Here is a 23,865-nt window from a genome sequence, read left to right as displayed (position 1 = left end):
ATCTCTCTAATACCATCCCTCTATCACTCCCCATGTCTCCTCTCCATCTCTCTAATACCGTCCCTCTGTCACTCCCCATGTCTCCTCTCCATCTCTATAATACCGTCCCTCTGTCACTCCCCATGTCTCCTCTCCATCTCTCTAATACCGTCCCTCTGTCACTCCCCATGTGTCTCCTCTCCATCTCTTGTTCAAATATTTTTTATTGAACACATACACAAGAGTGGTGTATAGGTATAAAAGACAAGTTTACAGTTCTTATCTAAACATAAGAGAACAGACATTAACCAAAAGACCCAGAGTTCTGGGCACAAAACAAATATTACAAAACAAGACATACAAAACAAGGACAGGTAGAAAATGTTTTTTTTAAAAAAAGGGTCGATGTAGCCCCCCCCCACTTATACCCCACTTTATCCCCCCTTATTCCACCCTATTCCCCTCCCAACTGCTCGGGTGGCGGGGCCAGCACACGCTGCCCAAAGGTAGATTACCGTATGACAATTAAGAGTGCGTTAAGTGCAAATTCACAGCGCCGCCTGGTCCAAGTAAGAGAGGAAAGGCTGCCAGATTTGATCAAATGTTGATAATTTATTGTTCAAAATATATCTAATTCTTTCTAAGTGTACAGTGTTTGCCAATTCGCTGAGCCATAATTTGGTAGAGGGCGCTTCCCTCTTTTTCCAAAACAACAAGATTAATTTTTTTGCCGAAATGAGACTGTAAGAGATGAGTTGTTTTTGGGAGTTGGTTAATCCGTTTAGGGAATCGGACACTCCCAGGATTATCAGAAGCGGGTCTGGGTCTATTGAAGTCTCCAGAACTTCAGAGAGGACCCCAAAAATTCCACATCAATACCCATACAAGTTAGAGCATAGGGCAAAGCAGTGGAGTAGTGTACCCTGCTCAGCCTGACATTTATCACACATAGGGGATGTACCAGGATATATCCTATGCAGTTTGGTTTTGGAATAGTGTAATCTGTGTAATACCTTGAATTGTATGAGACGATGTCTGGAGTTAATGGAGCAGGTGTGGATATACACCAAGCTATCTTCCCAGTCTGCCACCGAAATGTCAGTCCCTAGTTCTTCCTCCCATTTTGCCTTAGTGGCATTAGTAGAGGGTGCGCTAACAGATTGAAAAGCATCATATATACGAGATATCAGTTTGTCTGAGGTGGGGCATATTTTTATGCATCCGTCAAACGTGGAAGGTTTAGCATTCCCAAATGTTGGGAGGTATTTTCTAACATAGTCTCTAATCTGTAGGTATCTGAAAAAGTTACTTCTAGGAAGATTATAAGTTTCCCTCAGCGATTCAAAGGAAGCAAAGGTTCCCCCTATATATAAATCCCCTATGGTACTTATCCCCAACTCTCCCCACCGCTCAAAGGTGTTATCAAGGTTAGAGAGGGCAAAGGAGGGATTCCTGGCAACAGGAAGCATGAACGATATTGGTCTAAGATCAAAGTGGACTTTAATTTGCTTCCAGATTCGGACTGTGCTATGTATAATAGGATTGTTACGGTAAAGTGACATCTCCAGATTGACAGGTGACAAAATCACAGCACCAATAGGGAAGGGGTGGCACTCCTCTCGCTCCATACTAAGCCAGCTGGGTGGCGGGTGTGCGTCATCCAGCAGAAACGTAACAGCGCGGAGGTTGGCGGCCCAGTAGTAAAATATAAAGTTTGGGAGAGACAATCCTCCTTCCATCTTGGATTTACAGACGTGTTTTTTACCTATCCTGTGTGTTTTAGAATCCCAGATGAAAGGATTGATAATAGAGTCCAGTTGTTTATGAAAGGATTTAGGTATGAATATTGGGATGTTCTGGTATAGGTAGAGCAGTTGTGGGAGGAAGACCATTTTAATGGCATTAATTCTTCCGAGCAGAGAAATTGGGAGAGTTCTCCAAAATTGTATGTTTGCCTTAAGTTTTTGCATCAGAGAGGGGAAATTCTCTTTAAATAGTAAGGAGTATTGTTTGGTAACTACAATTCCAAGGTAGGTAAATTTATCTGAAGATAGCTTAACTGGAAGATGTTCTAGCCAGGAGGTGTTTTGCAACCGAATGGGCATTAATTCACACTTGTTCCAATTTATTCTGTATCCCGAGAAGGTACCAAACAAATTAATCACCTCTAGAATAGCTGGAATACTATCTTGGGGTTCTGTTACATAGAGGAGAATGTCATCTGCGTATAGGGAAATCTTATTTAGAGTATGTTTAGTATTATAGCCGTGTATTGCTGCATGAGATCTGATCGCTTGAGCGAGAGGTTCAATAATTAGGGCGAAGAGCATAGGCGACAGGGCACAACCCTGCCTTGTCCCTCTGTGAAGCTTAAATCGGGGCGACAATGGTTGGTTAGTGAGTATTCTCTCACAGGGGTTCCTATATAAAAGCTGGATCCACTTTATGAACCCATCTCCAATATTACATTTCTGTAGGACCTTGAATAGATAGGGCCACTCAACTTGGTCAAAGGCCTTTTCAGCGTCAAGAGATATAACGGCTAGGTCCACATTAGGTAACCTCTGAGAATACATAATGTTGAATAGGCGCCTGAGATTGAAGAATGAGTTTCTGTTAGGGATAAAGCCGGTCTGGTCTGAATGGACCAATTTGCCAATTAAAGTGCTCAGCCTGTTAGCCAAAGTTTTTGCTAAAATCTTTTGGTCTGTATTAAGGAGGGATATTGGTCTGTATGACCCTACCTCTTCCGGATCCTTACCCTTCTTATGTATAACTGTAATAAACGCCTCATCCAAAGTGGATGGGAGCACTCCATCCTCGTTGGCCTGAACCAACATTTTGTGTAGGTAGGGAGAGAGCATGTTGCTGAATGTTTTGTAGAATTCACTCGGGTATCCATCTGGGCCCGGGGCCTTGCCACTCTTTAGAGATTTTATTGTTTCTGTAATTTCTTCAAGAGATATTTCCTTATTCAGGAAGTTAGTCTTCCTGGTTCAGGGCAGGAAGATTACAGTTCTCCAAAAAGTTTTGCATAATTAAGGGGTTAGGATCCGCTTTATATGTATATAAAGTCTCATAAAACTGACGGAATCTGTCATTTATGTCTTTGGGGGAAGAGAGTAATTCCCCAGATGCAGATTTAACTTTGTGAATCATACGGTCACTCACATTCTTACGAAGTTGTCTGGCGAGTAGTTTGTGTGGTTTGTCACCAAACTCAAAATATTTTTGCTTGGCATAGAGAAAAGATTTAGCAATTTTAGCAGAGAGGATCTGATTGTATTTAAATTTTAAAGACATAATTTTTTTATGTTTCTCCCTAGATGGGTGTCTAGCATTCTCCCTATCCAGTAAGTGAATTTGTCCCTCCAGTTCTACCAATTCTCTTCTGTTTTGCCTACTCCTGGCAGTCTGAAAGGAGATGATACAGCCTCTCAAATAAGCCTTCAGTGTTTCCCACAATAATGCTGGGGAAGTCTCTGTGTTGTCGTTGGTATCAAAGAAAAATGTAGTTTGATCTTTAAGATGTTCACAGAATGTTGGTTCTGTGAGGAGCTGAGGATTCAACCTCCAGACCCTCTCGTTTGGTACGATGTCACCCAATCTCAGGGAGAAGGTGAGTGGACTGTGGTCAGAGATTATAATATCATGATACCTCACATTACAGGTATAGGGGAGTAGTTTAGCATCAACCAAAAAGTAGTCAATTCGAGTATAAACATTGTGAACATGAGAGTAAAAGGAGTATTCCCTACCCGTAGGGTTAGAGATCCTCCATATATCAAATAAGTTTGCATTTTTTATGTAGGTATTCAAGAATTCGCTTGAATAGGAGGTAGGGGTTCGCCGGGTAGAGGATCTATCCAAATATTGGTCTAGTACACAGTTGAGGTCTCCTCCAATGACCAGGTTAGTATGGGAGATATCTGGAATCAGGGCAAGGACTCTTTTGAAAAAAGAGGGGTTATCAATGTTTGGCCCATAGATTACGATCACATAACGACACTCTTTGTCCACAATAGTGGTTTTATGTTGAAAGGGAATTCCTTTCCGTACCAGAATCGCTGTGCCTCTCGTTTTGGCAGAGAAGTTAGAGTGATACACTTGCCCCACCCACTTACATTTAAGTCTGTTATGAGAATTGTTTTTCAGATGGGTTTCTTGCAAAAATATAATATCAGACGAGAGTACTTTCAAGTGGGCTAGGACCTTGCCTCTCTTAATTGGTTCATTTAAACCCTTGACATTCCAGGAAGTGAATGTAAGCCCCGCCCTCCTCTCATTTGTAGTTCCTATGGTGGCCTGCATAGCATGTAAGTTACTAAAAAGGTAAGAAAGTGCACCAAACTATCACGATCAGCATATGTAGCACCTACACCCGAGCAGTATCCAACCCACCCCTCCCCCCCTGCAAGCACCTTTACTCTCCACCCTATTCCCCTACTTACCCCAACATTTACCCCTCCCATCGACCCACATTTAACAGGCATACACAAAAAGGAGAGAAAAAAACATGAAAATAAAAATAATAAACACATTGTCTGGCCGATGCCAAAAAAGCACGGCGCGACCTCGAGCAAGAGGTAAAACAAAAATAAAATCCCAACTGTACGTTCACCTCTCACTGTCCTAGAACTTCTACTAACATCTGAACTGAGGAGGCTCCCGCGATTAAAGTGTTCAGATAGCATCTATTAAACCTAAACAGAATAAGTTGCAATTTAAACATATTGTGCACTTAAGCTTCATCTTGGGTCAATCCCTGAGATAAGCAAGATATAGCATCACAAGATTACATTGCTAAGCAATGCCGGTCTAAACATAAACCATCCGCAACCGACATAGACAGCAGTACAATTACATATTGTGGCTAAGGAGATGGGAACAAGGATTTCGATAATTTGAACGTACCCCCCCAATCAAAAAAAATAAAAAATTAATAATAATAAAAAATACATTTTTTTCCCCCTTCTAAAAAAACAATAGTGATATATATACACACACACACACACATGCATACCTATATACACACACACACACACACACACATACATCCATCCATCCATACATACATGTACATATACATACATCCATCCATCCATACACATACACACTTGTACATATACATACATACATACATACATACATACATACATACATACATACATACATACATACATACATACATACACACACGTGCACATATACACACACACGTGCATACCTACCTACACACACCCATGCGCAAGTATATACACGCATACCCACATACGTACACACGTGCATACATACACACACACATACACTTACGCACATACACCCGAAAATATATACTTATAGAAATAAATATATACTTATAGAAATAAATATTAAAAAAAAATATATATATACAGATACACACACACACACACACACACACACACACACATCTACATACACACCCCAGAATAGTAATCTACACTAATTTAAAATATACACATACCTAATACTAAAAAGCTAAGAGAAAATAATAATAAAGTACACATAGTAATTACATGTACGCACACCTACACAGACACAAGCCCCACGGAGGTCTGGTGGGAATCTAATCGTGAGGGCGGGCCAGGCTATGACAAAGGCAGAACAGCACAAAACATCAACTTGCTATCCAGGTGTCTGCGTCTGCCCCTTCCCAGCCATCACCCCCAGACCTCCGCAAGCAATAACTAACTGGTATGGTAATAGGATTAATGTAAGAATTGAAAAATAAATAACGAAACAAAACAAAAATGGGGGAGCATAAGTATATCCATCCGAAAGTGTCAATGATCAGACCTGGAAGGCCTCCCAAACAGGCACCACCACGAACCCAGTCGGAATTAAAGTGAAACTGACGTTAAATGAGAGCTCTAACCGCCCTCCATTGGTCAGCTCAGCGTGTTACATGTTCGGCAGGCCCTGTCGAGACCGTTTAGTACGGTTTCACCCGTTATGGTATAGTATGGGTTCGAGTCCATGAGCAGACCCTAACACACAATGACAAGGCACTCTAACCTGTACGGGGGATTGGCGTATATTTTTTTTATTTTTTAATTTCACCTTTATTTAACCAGGTAGGCAAGTTGAGAACAAGTTCTCATTTACAATTGCGACCTGGCCAAGATAAAGCAAAGCAGTTCGACAACATACAAAAACACAGAGTTACACATGGAGTAAAACAACATACAATCAATGATGCAGTAGAAAAAAAAATAAGACTATATACAATGTGAGCAAATGATGTGAGATAAGGGAGGTAAAGGCAAAAAAAAAATGCCATGGTGGCAAAGTAAATAAAGTATAGCAAGAAAAACACTGGAATGGTAGATTTGTAGTTTGAAGAAAGTTCAGAGATAAAATATAAATAATATGGTGCAAAGGAGCAAAATAAATAAAATACAGTAGGGGAAGAGGTAGTAGTTTGGGCTAAATTATAGATGGGCTATGTACAGGTGCAGTGATCTGTGAGCTGCTCTGACAGCTGGTGCTTAAAGCTAGTGAGGGAGATAAGTGTTTCCAGTTTCAGAGATTTTTGTAGTTCGTTCCAGTCATTGGCAGCAGAGAACTGGAAGGAGAGACGACCAAAGGAGGAGTTGGCTTTAGGGGTGACCAGAGAGATATACCTGCTGGAGCGCGTGCTACAGGTGGGTGCTGCTATGGTGACCAGTGAGCGGAGATAAGGGGGGACTTTACCTAGCAGGGTCTTGTAGATGACCTGGAGCCAATGTGTTTGGCGACGATTATGAAGCGAAGGCCAGCCAACGAGAGCGTACAGGTCGCAGTGGTGGGTAGTATATGGGGCTTTGGTGACAAAACGGATGGCACTGTGATAGACTGCATCCAGCTTGTTGAGTAGGGTATTGGAAGCTATTTTGTAAATGACATCGCCGAAGTCGAGGATTGGTAGGATGGTCAGTTTTACGAGGGTATGTTTGGCAGCATGAGTGAAGGATGCTTTGTTGCGAAATAGGAAGCCAATTCGAGATTTCACTTTGGATTGGAGATGATTGATGTGATTCTGGAAGGAGAGTTTACAGTCTAACCAGACACCTAGGTATTTGTAGTTGTCCACAAATTCTAAGTTAGAACCGTCCAGAGAAGTGATGCTGGACAGGCGGGCAGGTGCAGGCAGCGATCGGTTGAAGAGCATGCATTTAGTTTTACTTGTGTTTAGGAGCAGTTGGAGACCACGGAAGGAGAGTTGAATGGCATTGAAGCTCGTCTGGAGGGTTGTTAACACAGTGTCCAAAGAAGGGCCAGAAGTGTACAGAATGGTGTCGTCTGCGTAGAGGTGGATCAGAGATTCACCAGCAGCAAGAGCGACATCATTTATGTATACAGAGAAAAGAGTTGGCCCAAGAATTGAACCCTGTGGTACCCCCATAGACTGCCAGAGGTCCAGACAGTAGGCCCTCCGATTTGACACACTGAACTCTGTCAGAGAAGTAGTTGGTGAACCAGGCGACGCAATCGTTTGAGAAACCAAGGCTACTGAGTCTGCCGATGAGGATGTGGTGATTAACAGAGTCAAAAGCTTTGGCCAGGTCAATGAATACGGCAGCACAGTATTGTTTCTTATCGATGGCGGTTACGATGTCGTTTAGGACCTTGAGCGTGGCTGAGGTGCACCCATGACCAGCTCTGAAACCAGATTGCATAGCGGAGAGGGTGCGGTGGGATTCGAAATGGTCGGTAATCTGTTTGTTGACTTGGCTTTCGAAGACCTTAGAAAGGCAGGGTAGGATGGATATAGGTCTGTAGCAATTTGGGTCAAGAGTGTCACCTCCTTTGAAGAGGGGGATGACAGCAGCTGCTTTCCAATCTATGGGAATCTCAGACGACACGAAAGAGAGGTTGAACAGGCTAGTAATAGGGGTTGCAATAATTTCGGCAGATCATTTTAGAAAGAAAGGGTCCAGATTGTCAAGCCCAGCTGATTTGTAGGGGTCCAGATTTTGCAGCTCTTTCAGAACATCAGCTGAATGGATTTGGGAGAAGGAGAAATGGGGGAGGCTTGGGCGAGTAGCTGTGGGGGTGCAGTGCTGTTGAATGCAGTAGGGGTAGTTAGGTGGAAAGCATGGCCAGCCGTAGAAAAATGCTTATTGAAATTCTCAATTATAGTGGGCTTATCGGTGGTGACAGAGTTTCCTATCCTCAGTGCAGTGGGCAGTTGGGAGGAGGTGTTCTTATTCTCCATGGACTTTACAATGTCCCAGAACTTTTTAGAGTTGGAGTTGCACGGGCGAATTTCTGTTTGAAAAAGCTAGCCTTGGCGTTTCTAACTGCCTGTGTGTATTGGTTTTTAACTTCCCTAAAAAGTTGCATATCGCGGGGGCAGTTCGATGCTAATGCAGAACGCCACAGGATATTTTTGTGTTGGTTAAGGGCAGTCAGGTCTGGGGAGAACCAAGGGCTATATCTGTTCCTGGTTCTAAATTTCTTGAAAGGGGCATGCTTATTTAAGATGGAGAGGAAGGCATTTAAAAAAATAACCAGGCATCCTCTACTGACGGGATGAGGTCAATATCCTTCCAGGATACCAGGGCCAGGTCGATTAGAAAGGCTTGCTCGTTGAAATGTTTCAGGGAGCGTTTGACAGTGATGAGTGGAGGTCGTTTGACCGCTGACCCATTACGGGTGCAGGCAATGAGGCAGTGATCGCTGAGATCTTGGTTGAAAACAGCAGAGGTGTATTTAGAGGGCACGTTGGTTAGGATGATATCTATGAGGGTGCCAGTGTTTGCGGCTTTGAGGTTGTACCTGGTGGGTTCATTAATAATTTGTGTGAGATTGAGGGCATCAAGCTTGGATTGTAGGATGGCTGGGGTGTTAAGCATGTCCCAGTTTAGGTCACCTAGTAGCACGAGCTCTGAAGATAGATGGGGGGCAATCAGTTCACATATGGTGTCCAGAGCACAACTAGGGGCCGAGGGGGGTCTATAGCAGGCGGCAACGGTGAGAGACTTGTTTTTGGAGAGGTGGATTTTTAAAAGTAGAAGTTCCTAAGATCCTAAGATAAGATCCTTGGTCTTGAAACTGTGACAGCAGATGATTACTGGGCGAGGACGTTGGCCCGGTCGAGGCACTGGGACAAGGGCGCGATGTGCACGGTCCAGTTGGGGATCTGAAGCCAAAACATCCGATCCCATTGCATCCTTCAATAGCTTGGCGAAGAAGTCGGTGGGGCGAGAGCCAGCCTCTATCCCCTCTGCCAGCCCAACAACGCGAAGGTTGTGACGTCTGGATCGGCCCTCCAGGTCGACCACTTTCACAGAAAGCCTCTGCACACTATCCTGCAATGACGTGCATAGGTTCTCCAACTCGTCGATCCTACCAGCGTTGAATTCAGAGGCTTTCTCAAGGTCCACAATACTCTGGCCCTGCGAGGCGACCGTTCGAATGGTGCTCTCAATTTTAGTGTCCAGTTCAGCAATAGTAGCCTTAAGATCCTCAGCTATATCAACACGTAGTTCTCCCAAAGCCCGGGTAAGTTCTGTAAGTGTCACGTTGTTACCTGTGCCTTCCGCCATGTCTGTCTCGTTGTTTGGCGGGGAGTAGGCCTCCGAAGTGGATTTATTGTCCTTTGGTCGCTTATTACTCGGCATTTTCACATAAAAAGTTACAATATTGTATTAGAAAGAAACGTTTGTTGTAAAAAGTGCTATAAAGTAGGTTAAGTTAGATTATTTCGCAAAAAAGTTGCAGGAGCCTCTCACACACAGCCGTTCACTCCAACATGCTAGCTCCGCCCTCTCCATCTCTCTAATACCGTCCCTCTGTCACTCCCCATGTCTCCTCTCCATCTCTATAATACCATCCCTCTATCACTCCCCATGTCTCCTCTCCATCTCTCTAATACCGTCCCTCTGTCACTCCCCATGTCTCCTCTCCATCTCTCTAATACCATCCCTCTGTCACTCCCCATGTGTCTCCTCTCCATCTCTCTAATACCATCCCTCTGTCACTCCCCATGTCTCCTCTCCATCTCTCTAATACCATCCCTCTGTCACTCCCCATGTGTCTCCTCTCCATCTCTCTAATACCATCCCTCTATCACTCCCCATGTCTCCTCTCCATCTCTCTAATACCATCCCTCTGTCACTCCCCATGTGTTTCCTCTCCATCTCTCTAATACCATCCCTCTGTCACTCCCCATGTCTCCTCTCCATCTCTCTAATACCGTCCCTCTATCACTCCCCATGTCTCCTCTCCATCTCTCTAATACCGTCTCTCTGTCACTCCCCATGTCTCCTCTCCATCTCTCTAATACCGTCCCTCTATCACTCCCCATGTCTCCTCTCCATCTCTATAATACCATCCCTCTATCACTCCCCATGTCTCCTCTCCATCTCTCTAATACCGTCCCTCTGTCACTCCCCATGTCTCCTCTCCATCTCTCTAATACCGTCCCTCTATCACTCCCCATGTGTCTCCTCTCCATCTCTCTAATACCGTCCCTCTATCACTCCCCATGTGTCTCCTCTTCATCTCTCTAATACCGTCCCTCTGTCACTCCCCATGTGTCTCCTCTCCATCTCTCTAATACCGTCCCTCTATCACTCCCCATGTGTCTCCTCTCCATCTCTCTAATACCGTCCCTCTATCACTCCCCATGTCTCCTCTTCATCTCTCTAATACCATCCCTCTGTCACTCCCCATGTGTCTCCTCTTCATCTCTCTAATACCGTCCCTCTATCACTCCCCATGTCTCCTCTCCATCTCTCTAATACCGTCCCTCTATCACTCCCCATGTCTCCTCTCCATCTCTCTAATACCATCCCTCTATCACTCCCCATGTGTCTCTTCATCTCTATAATACCGTCCCTCTGTCACTCCCCATGTCTCCTCTCCATCTCTCTAATACCGTCCCTCTATCACTCCCCATGTGTCTCCTCTTCATCTCTCTAATACCATCCCTCTGTCACTCCCCATGTGTCTCCTCTCCATCTCTCTAATACCGTCCCTCTATCACTCCCCATGTCTCCTCTCCATCTCTCTAATACCGTCCCTCTATCACTCCCCATGTGTCTCCTCTACATCTCTATAATACCGTCCCTCTGTCACTCCCCATGTCTCCTCTTCATCTCTCTAATACCGTCCCTCTATCACTCCCCATGTCTCCTCTTCATCTCTCTAATACCGTCCCTCTATCACTCCCCATGTCTCCTCTCCATCTCTATAATACCATCCCTCTATCACTCCCCATGTGTCTCCTCTTCATCTCTCTAATACCGTCCCTCTGTCACTCCCCATGTGTCTCCTCTTCATCTCTCTAATACCGTCCCTCTATCACTCCCCATGTCTCCTCTCCATCTCTCTAATACCGTCTCTCTGTCACTCCCCATGTCTCCTCTCCATCTCTCTAAGACCGTCCCTCTATCACTCCCCATGTCTCCTCTCCATCTCTATAATACCATCCCTCTATCACTCCCCATGTCTCCTCTCCATCTCTCTAATACCGTCCCTCTGTCACTCCCCATGTCTCCTCTCCATCTCTCTAATACCGTCCCTCTATCACTCCCCATGTGTCTCCTCTCCATCTCTCTAATACCGTCCCTCTATCACTCCCCATGTGTCTCCTCTTCATCTCTCTAATACCGTCCCTCTGTCACTCCCCCATGTGTCTCCTCTCCATCTCTCTAATACCGTCCCTCTATCACTCCCCATGTGTCTCCTCTCCATCTCTCTAATACCGTCCCTCTGTCACTCCCCATGTCTCCTCTTCATCTCTCTAATACCATCCCTCTGTCACTCCCCATGTGTCTCCTCTTCATCTCTCTAATACCGTCCCTCTATCACTCCCCATGTCTCCTCTCCATCTCTCTAATACCGTCCCTCTATCACTCCCCATGTCTCCTCTCCATCTCTCTAATACCATCCCTCTATCACTCCCCATGTGTCTCTTCATCTCTATAATACCGTCCCTCTGTCACTCCCCATGTCTCCTCTCCATCTCTCTAATACCGTCCCTCTATCACTCCCCATGTGTCTCCTCTTCATCTCTCTAATACCATCCCTCTGTCACTCCCCATGTGTCTCCTCTCCATCTCTCTAATACCGTCCCTCTATCACTCCCCATGTCTCCTCTCCATCTCTCTAATACCGTCCCTCTATCACTCCCCATGTGTCTCCTCTTCATCTCTATAATACCGTCCCTCTGTCACTCCCCATGTCTCCTCTTCATCTCTCTAATACCGTCCCTCTATCACTCCCCATGTCTCCTCTTCATCTCTCTAATACCGTCCCTCTATCACTCCCCATGTCTCCTCTCCATCTCTATAATACCATCCCTCTATCACTCCCCATGTGTCTCCTCTTCATCTCTCTAATACCGTCCCTCTGTCACTCCCCATGTGTCTCCTCTTCATCTCTCTAATACCGTCCCTCTATCACTCCCCATGTCTCCTCTCCATCTCTCTAATACCATCCCTCTATCACTCCCCATGTCTCCTCTTCATCTCTCTAATACCATCCCTCTGTCACTCCCCATGTGTCTCCTCTTCATCTCTCTAATACCATCCCTCTGTCACTCCCCATGTCTCCTCTCCATCTCTCTAATACCGTCCCTCTGTCACTCCCCATGTGTCTCCTCTTCATCTCTCTAATACCGTCCCTCTATCACTCCCCATGTCTCCTCTTCATCTCTCTAATACCATCCCTCTATCACTCCCCATGTCTCCTCTCCATCTCTCTAATACCATCCCTCTATCACTCCCCATGTCTCCTCTCCATCTCTCTAATACCATCCCTCTGTCACTCCCCATGTCTCCTCTCCATCTCTATAATACCATCCCTCTATCACTCCCCATGTGTCTCCTCTCCATCTCTCTAATACCATCCCTCTATCACTCCCCATGTGTCTCCTCTCCATCTCTCTAATACCATCCCTCTATCACTCCCCATGTCTCCTCTTCATCTCTCTAATACCATCCCTCTATCACTCCCCATGTCTCCTCTCCATCTCTCTAATACCGTCCCTCTATCACTCCCCATGTCTCCTCTCCATCTCTCTAATACCGTCCCTCTATCACTCCCCATGTCTCCTCTCCATCTCTCTAATACCGTCCCTCTATCACTCCCCATGTCTCCTCTCCATCTCTCTAATACCGTCCCTCTGTCACTCCCCATGTGTCTCCTCTTCATCTCTCTAATACCGTCCCTCTATCACTCCCCATGTCTCCTCTTCATCTCTCTAATACCGTCCCTCTGTCACTCCCCATGTCTCCTCTCCATCTCTCTAATACCGTCCCTCTATCACTCCCCATGTGTCTCCTCTTCATCTCTCTAATACCATCCCTCTGTCACTCCCCATGTCTCCTCTCCATCTCTCTAATACCGTCCCTCTGTCACTCCCCATGTCTCCTCTCCATCTCTCTAATACCATCCCTCTATCACTCCCCATGTCTCCTCTCCATCTCTCTAATACCGTCCCTCTGTCACTCCCCATGTCTCCTCTCCATCTCTCTAATACCATCCCTCTATCACTCCCCATGTCTCCTCTCCATCTCTCTAATACCGTCCCTCTATCACTCCCCATGTCTCCTCTCCATCTCTCTAATACCGTCCCTCTATCACTCCCCATGTGTCTCCTCTTCATCTCTATAATACCGTCCCTCTGTCACTCCCCATGTCTCCTCTTCATCTCTCTAATACCGTCCCTCTGTCACTCCCCATGTCTCCTCTTCATCTCTCTAATACCGTCCCTCTGTCACTCCCCCGTGTGTCTCCTCTCCATCTCTCTAATACCGTCCCTCTATCACTCCCCATGTGTCTCCTCTCCATCTCTCTAATACCGTCCCTCTATCACTCCCCATGTGTCTCCTCTTCATCTCTATAATACCGTCCCTCTGTCACTCCCCATGTCTCCTCTTCATCTCTCTAATACCGTCCCTCTGTCACTCCCCGTGTGTCTCCTCTCCATCTCTCTAATACCGTCCCTCTATCACTCCCCATGTGTCTCCTCTCCATCTCTCTAATACCGTCCCTCTATCACTCCCCATGTGTCTCCTCTCCATCTCTATAATACCATCCCTCTATCACTCCCCATGTCTCCTCTCCATCTCTCTAATACCATCCCTCTATCACTCCCCATGTCTCCTCTCCATCTCTCTAATACCGTCCCTCTGTCACTCCCCGTGTGTCTCCTCTCCATCTCTCTAATACCATCCCTCTATCACTCCCCATGTGTCTCCTCTTCATCTCTCTAATACCGTCCCTCTATCACTCCCCATGTGTCTCCTCTCCATCTCTCTAATACCGTCCCTCTGTCACTCCCCATGTCTCCTCTCCATCTCTCTAATACCATCTCTCTAATACCATCCCTCTATCACTCCCCATGTCTCCTCTCCATCTCTCTAATACCGTCCCTCTATCACTCCCCATGTGTCTCCTCTCCATCTCTAATACCATCCCTCTGTCACTCCCCATGTCTCCTCTCCATCTCTCTAATACCATCCCTCTATCACTCCCCATGTCTCCTCTCCATCTCTCTAATACCGTCCCTCTATCACTCCCCATGTCTCCTCTCCATCTCTCTAATACCATCCCTCTATCACTCCCCATGTCTCCTCTCCATCTCTCTAATACCATCCCTCTGTCACTCCCCATGTGTCTCCTCTCCATCTCTAATACCATCCCTCTGTCACTCCCCATGTCTCTTCTCCATCTCTCTAATACCATCCCTCTGTCACTCCCCATGTCTCCTCTCCATCTCTATAATACCGTCCCTCTATCACTCCCCATGTGTCTCCTCTTCATCTCTCTAATACCATCCCTCTATCACTCCCCATGTCTCCTCTCTAATACCGTCCCTCTGTCACTCCCCATGTCTCCTCTTCATCTCTCTAATACCGTCCCTCTATCACTCCCCATGTGTCTCCTCTCCATCTCTCTAATACCGTCCCTCTGTCACTCCCCGTGTCTCCTCTCCATCTCTCTAATACCGTCCCTCTGTCACTCCCCATGTCTCCTCTCCATCTCTCTAATACCGTCCCTCTGTCACTCCCCATGTCTCCTCTCCATCTCTCTAATACCATCCCTCTATCACTCCCCATGTGTCTCCTCTTCATCTCTCTAATACCATCCCTCTATCACTCCCCATGTCTCCTCTCCATCTCTCTAATACCGTCCCTCTGTCACTCCCCATGTCTCCTCTTCATCTCTCTAATACCGTCCCTCTATCACTCCCCATGTGTCTCCTCTCCATCTCTAATACCGTCCCTCTGTCACTCCCCATGTCTCCTCTTCATCTCTATAATACCATCCCTCTATCGCTCCCCATGTCTCCTCTCCATCTCTCTAATACCATCCCTCTATCACTCCCCATGTCTCCTCTCCATCTCTCTAATACCGTCCCTCTATCACTCCCCATGTCTCCTCTCCATCTCTAATACCATCCCTCTGTCACTCCCCATGTCTCCTCTCCATCTCTCTAATACCGTCCCTCTATCACTCCCCATGTGTCTCCTCTCCATCTCTATAATACCGTCCCTCTGTCACTCCCCATGTCTCCTCTTCATCTCTCTAATACCATCCCTCTGTCACTCCCCATGTCTCCTCTCCATCTCTCTAATACCGTCCCTCTATCACTCCCCATGTCTCCTCTCCATCTCTCTAATACCATCCCTCTGTCACTCCCCATGTCTCCTCTCCATCTCTCTAATACCGTCCCTCTAATACCATCCCTCTATCACTCCCCATGTCTCCTCTCCATCTCTCTAATACCGTCCCTCTATCACTCCCCATGTCTCCTCTCCATCTCTCTAATACCGTCCCTCTATCACTCCCCATGTCTCCTCTCCATCTCTCTAATACCGTCCCTCTGTCACTCCCCATGTCTCCTCTCCATCTCTCTAATACCGTCTCTCTATCACTCCCCATGTCTCCTCTTCATCTCTCTAATACCATCCCTCTGTCACTCCCCATGTCTCCTCTCCATCTCTCTAATACCATCCCTCTATCACTCCCCATGTCTCCTCTCCATCTCTCTAATACCATCCCTCTATCACTCCCCATGTGTCTCCTCTCCATCTCTCTAATACCGTCCCTCTATCACTCCCCATGTCTCCTCTTCATCTCTCTAATACCATCCCTCTATCACTCCCCATGTCTCCTCTCCATCTCTCTAATACCGTCCCTCTATCACTCCCCATGTCTCCTCTCCATCTCTCTAATACCATCCCTCTATCACTCCCCATGTCTCCTCTCCATCTCTCTAATACCATCCCTCTATCACTCCCCATGTCTCCTCTCCATCTCTCTAATACCGTCCCTCTATCACTCCCCATGTCTCCTCTCCATCCCTCTAATACCATCCCTCTATCACTCCCCATGTCTCCTCTCCATCTCTCTAATACCGTCCCTCTATCACTCCCCATGTCTCCTCTCCATCCCTCTAATACCATCCCTCTATCACTCCCCATGTCTCCTCTCCATCTCTCTAATACCGTCCCTCTGTCACTCCCCATGTCTCCTCTCCATCTCTCTAATACCGTCCCTCTATCACTCCCCATGTCTCCTCTCCATCTCTCTAATACCATCCCTCTATCACTCCCCATGTCTCCTCTCCATCTCTCTAATACCGTCCCTCTATCACTCCCCATGTGTCTCCTCTCCATCTCTCTAATACCATCCCTCTATCACTCCCCATGTCTCCTCTCCATCTCTCTAATACCATCCCTCTATCACTCCCCATGTGTCTCCTCTCCATCTCTCTAATACCGTCCCTCTATCACTCCCCATGTGTCTCCTCTTCATCTCTCTAATACCGTCCCTCTATCACTCCCCATGTGTCTCCTCTCCATCTCTCTAATACCATCCCTCTGTCACTCCCCATGTGTCTCCTCTCCATCTCTCTAATACCATCCCTCTGTCACTCCCCATGTGTCTCCTCTCCATCTCTCTAATACCGTCCCTCTATCACTCCCCATGTCTCCTCTCCATCTCTCTAATACCGTCCCTCTATCACTCCCCGTGTGTCTCCTCTCCATCTCTCTAATACCGTCCCTCTATCACTCCCCATGTCTCCTCTCCATCTCTCTAATACCATCCCTCTGTCACTCCCCATGTGTCTCCTCTCCATCTCTCTAATACCATCCCTCTATCACTCCCCATGTCTCCTCTCCATCTCTCTAATACCGTCCCTCTATCACTCCCCATGTCTCCTCTCCATCTCTCTAATACCGTCCCTCTATCACTCCCCATGTCTCCTCTCCATCTCTCTAATACCATCCCTCTATCACTCCCCATGTGTCTCCTCTCCATCTCTCTAATACCATCCCTCTATCACTCCCCATGTGTCTCCTCTCCATCTCTCTAATACCGTCCCTCTGTCACTCCCCATGTCTCCTCTCCATCTCTCTAATACCGTCCCTCTATCACTCCCCATGTGTCTCCTCTCCATCTCTCTAATACCATCCCTCTATCACTCCCCATGTCTCCTCTTCATCTCTCTAATACCGTCCCTCTGTCACTCCCCATGTCTCCTCTCCATCTCTCTAATACCATCCCTCTATCACTCCCCATGTCTCCTCTCCATCTCTCTAATACCGTCCCTCTATCACTCCCCATGTGTCTCCTCTTCATCTCTCTAATACCATCCCTCTATCACTCCCCGTGTCTCCTCTCCATCTCTATAATACCATCCCTCTATCACTCCCCATGTCTCCTCTCCATCTCTCTAATACCGTCCCTCTGTCACTCCCCGTGTCTCCTCTTCATCTCTATAATACCGTCCCTCTGTCACTCCCCGTGTCTCCTCTTCATCTCTATAATACCATCCCTCTATCACTCCCCGTGTGTTTCCACTCCATCTCTAATACCGTCCCTCTGTCACACCCCGTGTGTTTCCACTCCATCTCTAATACCGTCCCTCTGTCACACCCCGTGTGTTTCCACTCCATCTCTAATACCGTCCCTCTGTCACACCCCATGTGTCTTCTCTCCATCTCTCTAATACCATCCCTCTATCACTCCCCATGTCTCCTCTCCATCTCTCTAATACCGTCCCTCTGTCACTCCCCGTGTGTTTCCACTCCATCTCTAATACCGTCCCTCTGTCACTCCCCATGTGTCTTCTCTCTAAAATCCCCTTTTCATTCTTGCCCTCCTCTTACTCTTCCCACTGACTGGTCTTCTCCATCTCTCAAGGTGCATCACTAATAACATGGAATAATGTATTGATTCCCCACATCTTTTTCTATTGATATATTTGTTACTTATTTGCCACTAGGCTGCATCTTGTCCCATTTCCTTCACAGATTTCTCCTCTGGTCTCCTCCTTATAGGAAGAGTTGGAGTTCTGCAAGCGCTTGCGTTCTGCTTGTTTCTGCGGACGGCAACCTGACGACAGTGGAATGGATCGCTGAAATCCAACTGGTCCTCCACTTCTCCTGCAGTGCCGTCATTGGCTAGGAGACATAGGAGGATTTAACTCTCCTTGAGGAAATTATGCTGATGTTGTTGTCCATCTAGACCCATGTTACAGGGTGTCTGGATCCATGAGTGTAGCAGGCTTTAGAGAGCAGAGGGTGCTTCACTAATCACTGTCACCAGGCGACGCAGATAAACTTCAGATATATCTCTGTGTTCAGTCACTTCTACCATGTCCAGTCTATGTATCATTATGTATTGGATCTACACCTGACTACTTCCTGCTGACCTCTTGCAAAAGAGGTTTCTAACTTCAAAGGTGTTTTCCTGGTTGAATAAAGATACAATATTTTATTTTCCGATAGTACTGCAAGTCATTTCTGAAAATTTCTTCAGGTTATCTGATCCTGCTTTGTGACGTACTCCCCCGTGTTGCAGTTACGTTGCTGAAGAAAACAGATTAGAGAAGCCTTTTGGATTCTGGGTGTGCCCAACAAAACCTCTGATTCCATACATAAAATATCAGAGGTAACATTTAGTGATAATGCTATTTTACAGCCCTGTCGCCATTTATTTATCTGGCATAGTGTGACGTTACTTGGTAATAACTGGCATCTTGTATTTGTTAAAATTATTTACCAAGTGATAACTAGTTATTGGGGTAATGTTAAGTAATTTACACTGTCAAACTACATCAAATAGTTTTCATGTTACTGAATAAGTAGCAGGTAATTAGGCTGTAAAATAAAGTTGGCCGTTTAGCATCTTTCAGCTTCATTAGTCAGATGTTTTATTAGACTAGATTTTGATCAACTTTCACTACCCATAAATCATTTCTGTTGGCTTCTTGTGTTTGGCTTTGTTAATGACTGTCTTTCATTCAGAATATCCACAATTTGTCAATGTTTTGTTGATGTTTCTGTCTTATCTGTGTCTATGAATGTAGTGGATGACTTGCAGAGTTTTTACATCTGAAATAACATGAAATATGTAACAACTTTGTTTAGTTTTCATCCCCAATAAATACACATTGTATTTTTTCATAAGGGACTTCATTTCTGAGAAGAGTCTTCATATCAACAGACCGTTATATGGAGTGTTTGATCAAATCAAATGTATTTATATATCCCTTCTTACATCAGCTGATATCTCAAAGTGCTGTACAGAAACCCAGCCTAAAACCCCAAACAGCAAGCAATGCAGGTGTAGAAGCACGGTGGCTAGGATAAACTCCCTAGATAGGAAGAAACCTAGAGAGGAACCAGGCTATGAGGGGTGGCCAGTCCTCTTCTGGCTGTGCCGGGTGGAGATTATAACAGAACATGGCCAAGATGTTCAAATGTTCATAAATGACCAGCATGGTCAAATAATAATAATCACAGTAGTTGTCGAGGGTGCAACAAGTCAGCACTTCAAGAGTAAATGTCAGTTGGCTTTTCATAGCCGATCATTGAGAGTATCTCTACCGCTCCTGCTGCCTCTAGAGAGTTGAAAACAGCAGGTCTGACCCTAGCCCCCCGACACATAAACTACTGCAGCATAAATACTGGAGGCTGAGACAGGAGGGGTCAGGAGACACTGTGGCCCCATCCGATGATACCCCCGGACAGGGCCAAACAGGAAGGATATAACCCCACCCACTTTTCCAAAGTACAGCCCCCACACCAGTAGAGGGATATCTTCAACCACCAACTTACCATCCTGAGACAAGGCCGAGTATAGCCCACAAAGATCTCCGCCACGGCACAACCCAAGGGGGGGCGCCAACCCAGACAGGAAGACCACGTCAGTGACTCAACCCACTCAAGTGACGCACCCCTCCTAGGGACGGCATGGAAGAACACCAATAAGCCAGTGACTCAGCCCCTGTAATTGGGTTAGAGGCAGAGAATCCCAGTGGAGAGAGGGGAACCGGCCAGGCAGAGACAGCAAGGGCGGTTCGTTGCTCCAGAGCCTTTCCGTTCACCTTCACACTCCTGGGCCAGACTACACTCAATCATAGGACCCACTGAAGAGATGAGTCTTCAGTAAAGACTTAAAGGTTGAGACCGAGTCTGCATCTCTCACATGGGTAGGCAGACCATTCCATAAAAATGGAGCTCTATAGGAGAAAGCCCTGCCTCCAGCTGTTTGCTTAGAAATTGTAGGGACAATTAGGAGGCCTGCGTCTTGTGACCGCAGCGTACGTGTAGGTATGTACGGCAGGACTAAATCGGAAAGATAGGTAGGAGCAAGCCCATGTAATGCTTTGTAGGTTAGCAGTAAAACCTTGAAATCAGCCCTTGCCTTAACAGGAAGCCAGTGTAGGGAGGCTAGCACTGGAGTAATATGATCAAATGTTTTGGTTCTAGTCAGGATTCTAGCAGCCGTATTTAGCACTAACTGAAGTTTATTTTGTGCTTTATCCGGGTAGCCGGAAAGTAGAGCATTGCAGTAGTCCAACCTAGAAGTAACAAAAGCATGGATTAATTTTTCTGCATCATTTGTGGACAGAAAGTTTCTGATTTTTGCAATGTTACGTAGATGGAAAAAAGCTGCCCTTGAAACAGTCTTGATATGTTCTTCAAAAGAGAGATCAGGGTCCAGAGTAACGCCGAGGTCCTTCACAGTTTTATTTGAGACGTCTGTACAACCATCAAGATTAATTGTCAGATTTAACAGAAGATCTCTTTGTTTCTTGGGACCTAGAACAAGCATCTCTGTTTTGTCCGAGTTTAAAAGTAGAAAGTTTGCAGCCATCCACTTCCTTATGTCTGAAACACAGGCTTCTAGCGAGGGCAATTTTGGGGCTTCACCATGTTTCATTGAAATGTACAGCTCTGTGTCATCCTCATAGCAGTGAAATCTAACATTATGTTTTCGAATGACATCCCCAAAAGGTAAAATATATAGTGAAAACAATAGCGGTCCTAAAACGGAACCTTGAGGAACACCGAAATTTACAGTTGATTTGTCAGAGGACAAACCATTCACAGAGACAAACTGATATCTTTCCGACAGATAAGATCTTAATCAGGCCAGAACTTGTCCGTGTAGACCAATTTGGGTTTCCAATCTCTCCAAAAGAATGTGGTGATCGATGGTATCAAAAGCAGCACTAAGATCTAGGAGCACGAGGACAGATGCGGAGCCTCTTAAATGCGGAGCCTCTTAAAAGGTAATTTACCACCTTCACAAGTGCAGTCTCAGTGCTATGATGAGGTCTAAAACCAGACTAAAGCGTTTCGTATACATTGTTTGTCTTCAGGAAGGCAGTGAGTTGCTGCGCAAAAGCTTTTTCAATTTTTTTTGAGAGGAATGGAAGATTCGATATAGGCCGATAGTTTTTTATAATTTCTGGGTCAAGATTTGGCTTTTTCAAGAGAGGCTTTATTACTGCCACTTTTAGTGAGTTTGGTACACATCCGGTGGATAGAGAGCCATTTATTATGTTCAACATAGGAGGGCCAAGCACAGGAAGCAGCTCTTTCAGTAGTTTAGTTGGAATAGGGTCCAGTGTGCAGCTTGAAGCTTTTAGAGGCCATGATTATTTTCATCATTGTGTCAAGAGATATAGTACTAAAACACTTTAGTGTCTCCCTTGATCCTAGGTCCTGGCAGAGTTGTGTAGACTCAGGACAACAGAGCTTTGGAGGAATACGCAGATTTAAAGAGGAGTCCCTAATTTGCTTTCTAATGATCATGATCTTTTCCTCAAAGAAGTTCATGAATTTATTACTGCTGAAGTGAAAGCCATCCTCTCTTGGGGAATGCTGCTTTGTAGTTAGCTTTGCGACAGTGTCAATTGTTTTTCTTCGGATTGTTCTTATTTTCCTCAATTAAGTTGGGAAAATAGGATGATCGAGCAGCAGTGAGGGCTCTTCGATACTGCACGGTACTGTCTTTCCAAGCTAGTCGGAAGACTTCCAGTTTGGTGTGGCGCCATTTCCGTTCCAATTTTCTGGAAGCTTGCTTCAGAGCTCGTGTATTTTCTGTATACCAGGGAGCTAGTTTCTTATGACAAATGTTTTTAGGTTTTAGGGGTGCAACTGCATCTAGGGTATTGCGCAAAGTTAAATTGAGTTCCTCAGTTATGTGGTTAACTTATTTTTGTCCTCTGATGTCCTTGGGTTGGCAGAGGGAGTCTGGAAGGCCATTAAGGAATCTTTGGGTTGTCTGAGAATTTATAGCATGACTTTTGATGCTCCTTGGTTGGGGTCTGAGCAGATTATTTGTTGCGATTGCAAACGTAATCAAATGGTGGTCCAATAGTCCAGGATTATGAGGAAAAACATTAAGATCCACAACATTTTTTCCACGGGACAAAACTGGGTCCAGAGTATGACTGTGGCAGTGAGTAGGTCCAGAGACATGTTGGACAAAACCCACTGAGTCGATGATGGCTCCGAAAGCCTTTTGGAGTGGGTTTGTGGACTTTTCCATGTGAATATTAAAGTCACCAAAAATTTGAATATTATCTGCTGTGACTACAATGTCCGATAGGAATTCAGAGAACTCAGTGAGGAACGCTGTTTATGGCCCAGGAGGCCTGTAAACAGTAGCTATAAAAAGTGATTGAGTAGGCTGCATAGATTTCATGACTAGAAGCTCAAAAGACGAAAACGTCGTTTTTTGGGGTTTTTTTGTAAATTGAAATTTGCTATCGTAAATGTTAGCAACACATCTGCCTTTGCGGGATGCACGGGGGATATGGTCACTAGTGTAACCAGGAGGTGAGGCCTCATTTAACACAGTAAATTCATCAGGCTTAAGCCATGTTTCAGTCAGGCCAATCACATCAAGATTATGATCAGTGATTAGTTAATTTACTATAACTGCCTTTGAAGTGAGGGATCTAGCGTTAAGTAGCCATATTTTGAGATGTGAGGTATCTCTGTCTCTTTCAATAATGGCAGGAATGGAGGAGGTCTTTCTTCTAGTGAGATTGCTAAGGTGAACACCGCCATGTTTAGTTTTGCCCAACCTAGGTCGAGGCACCGACACAGTCTCAATGGGGATAGCTGAGCCAACTACACTGACTGTGCTAGTGGCAGACTCCACTAAGCTGGCAGGCTGGCTAACAGCCTGCTGCCTGGCCTTCACCCTATTTCATTGTGGAGCTAGGGGAGTTAGAGCCCGGTCTATGTTCGTAGATAAGATGAGAGCACCCCTCCAGCTAGGATGGGGTCCGTCACTCCTCAACAGGCCAGGCTTGGTCCTGTTTGTGGATGAGTCCCAGAAAGAGGGCCAATAATCTACATATTCTATCTTTTGGGAGGGGCAGAAAACAGTTTTCAACCAGCGATTGAGTTGTGAGACTCTGCTGTAGAGCTCATCACTCCCCCTAACTGGGAGAGGGCCAGAGACAATTACTCGATGCCGACACATCTTTCTAGCTGAATTACACGCTGAAGCTATGTTGCGCTTGGTGACCTCTGACTGTTTCATCCTAACATCGTTGGTGCCGACGTGGATAACAATATCTCTATACTCTCTACACTGTGATAAATCAGAAAC

The 23,865-nt window shown here is 45.7% G+C and overlaps 1 protein-coding gene across 4 annotated transcripts in view; it reads left to right on the top strand.

Moving 5' to 3' along the window:
- hpbp1 (Hsp70-binding protein 1) overlaps window positions 1-23,865 on the top strand; it is a 74,285-nt gene that overhangs the window by 5,583 nt on the left and 44,837 nt on the right. For 2 of the 4 annotated variants that reach the window (XM_045719441.1, XM_045719440.1), the window contains exon 8: window positions 18,285-18,723. In XM_045719441.1, the coding sequence (XP_045575397.1) occupies window positions 18,285-18,365 (81 nt within the window). In that variant the 3' untranslated portion in view covers window positions 18,366-18,723. 4 annotated transcript variants of the gene reach the window in all.

Source organism: Salmo salar, chromosome ssa06 (genome assembly GCF_905237065.1).
Source record: "Salmo salar chromosome ssa06, Ssal_v3.1, whole genome shotgun sequence".
Classification (NCBI taxonomy): domain Eukaryota; kingdom Metazoa; phylum Chordata; class Actinopteri; order Salmoniformes; family Salmonidae; genus Salmo; species Salmo salar.
This window is presented reverse-complemented; position numbering and strand designations above follow the sequence as displayed.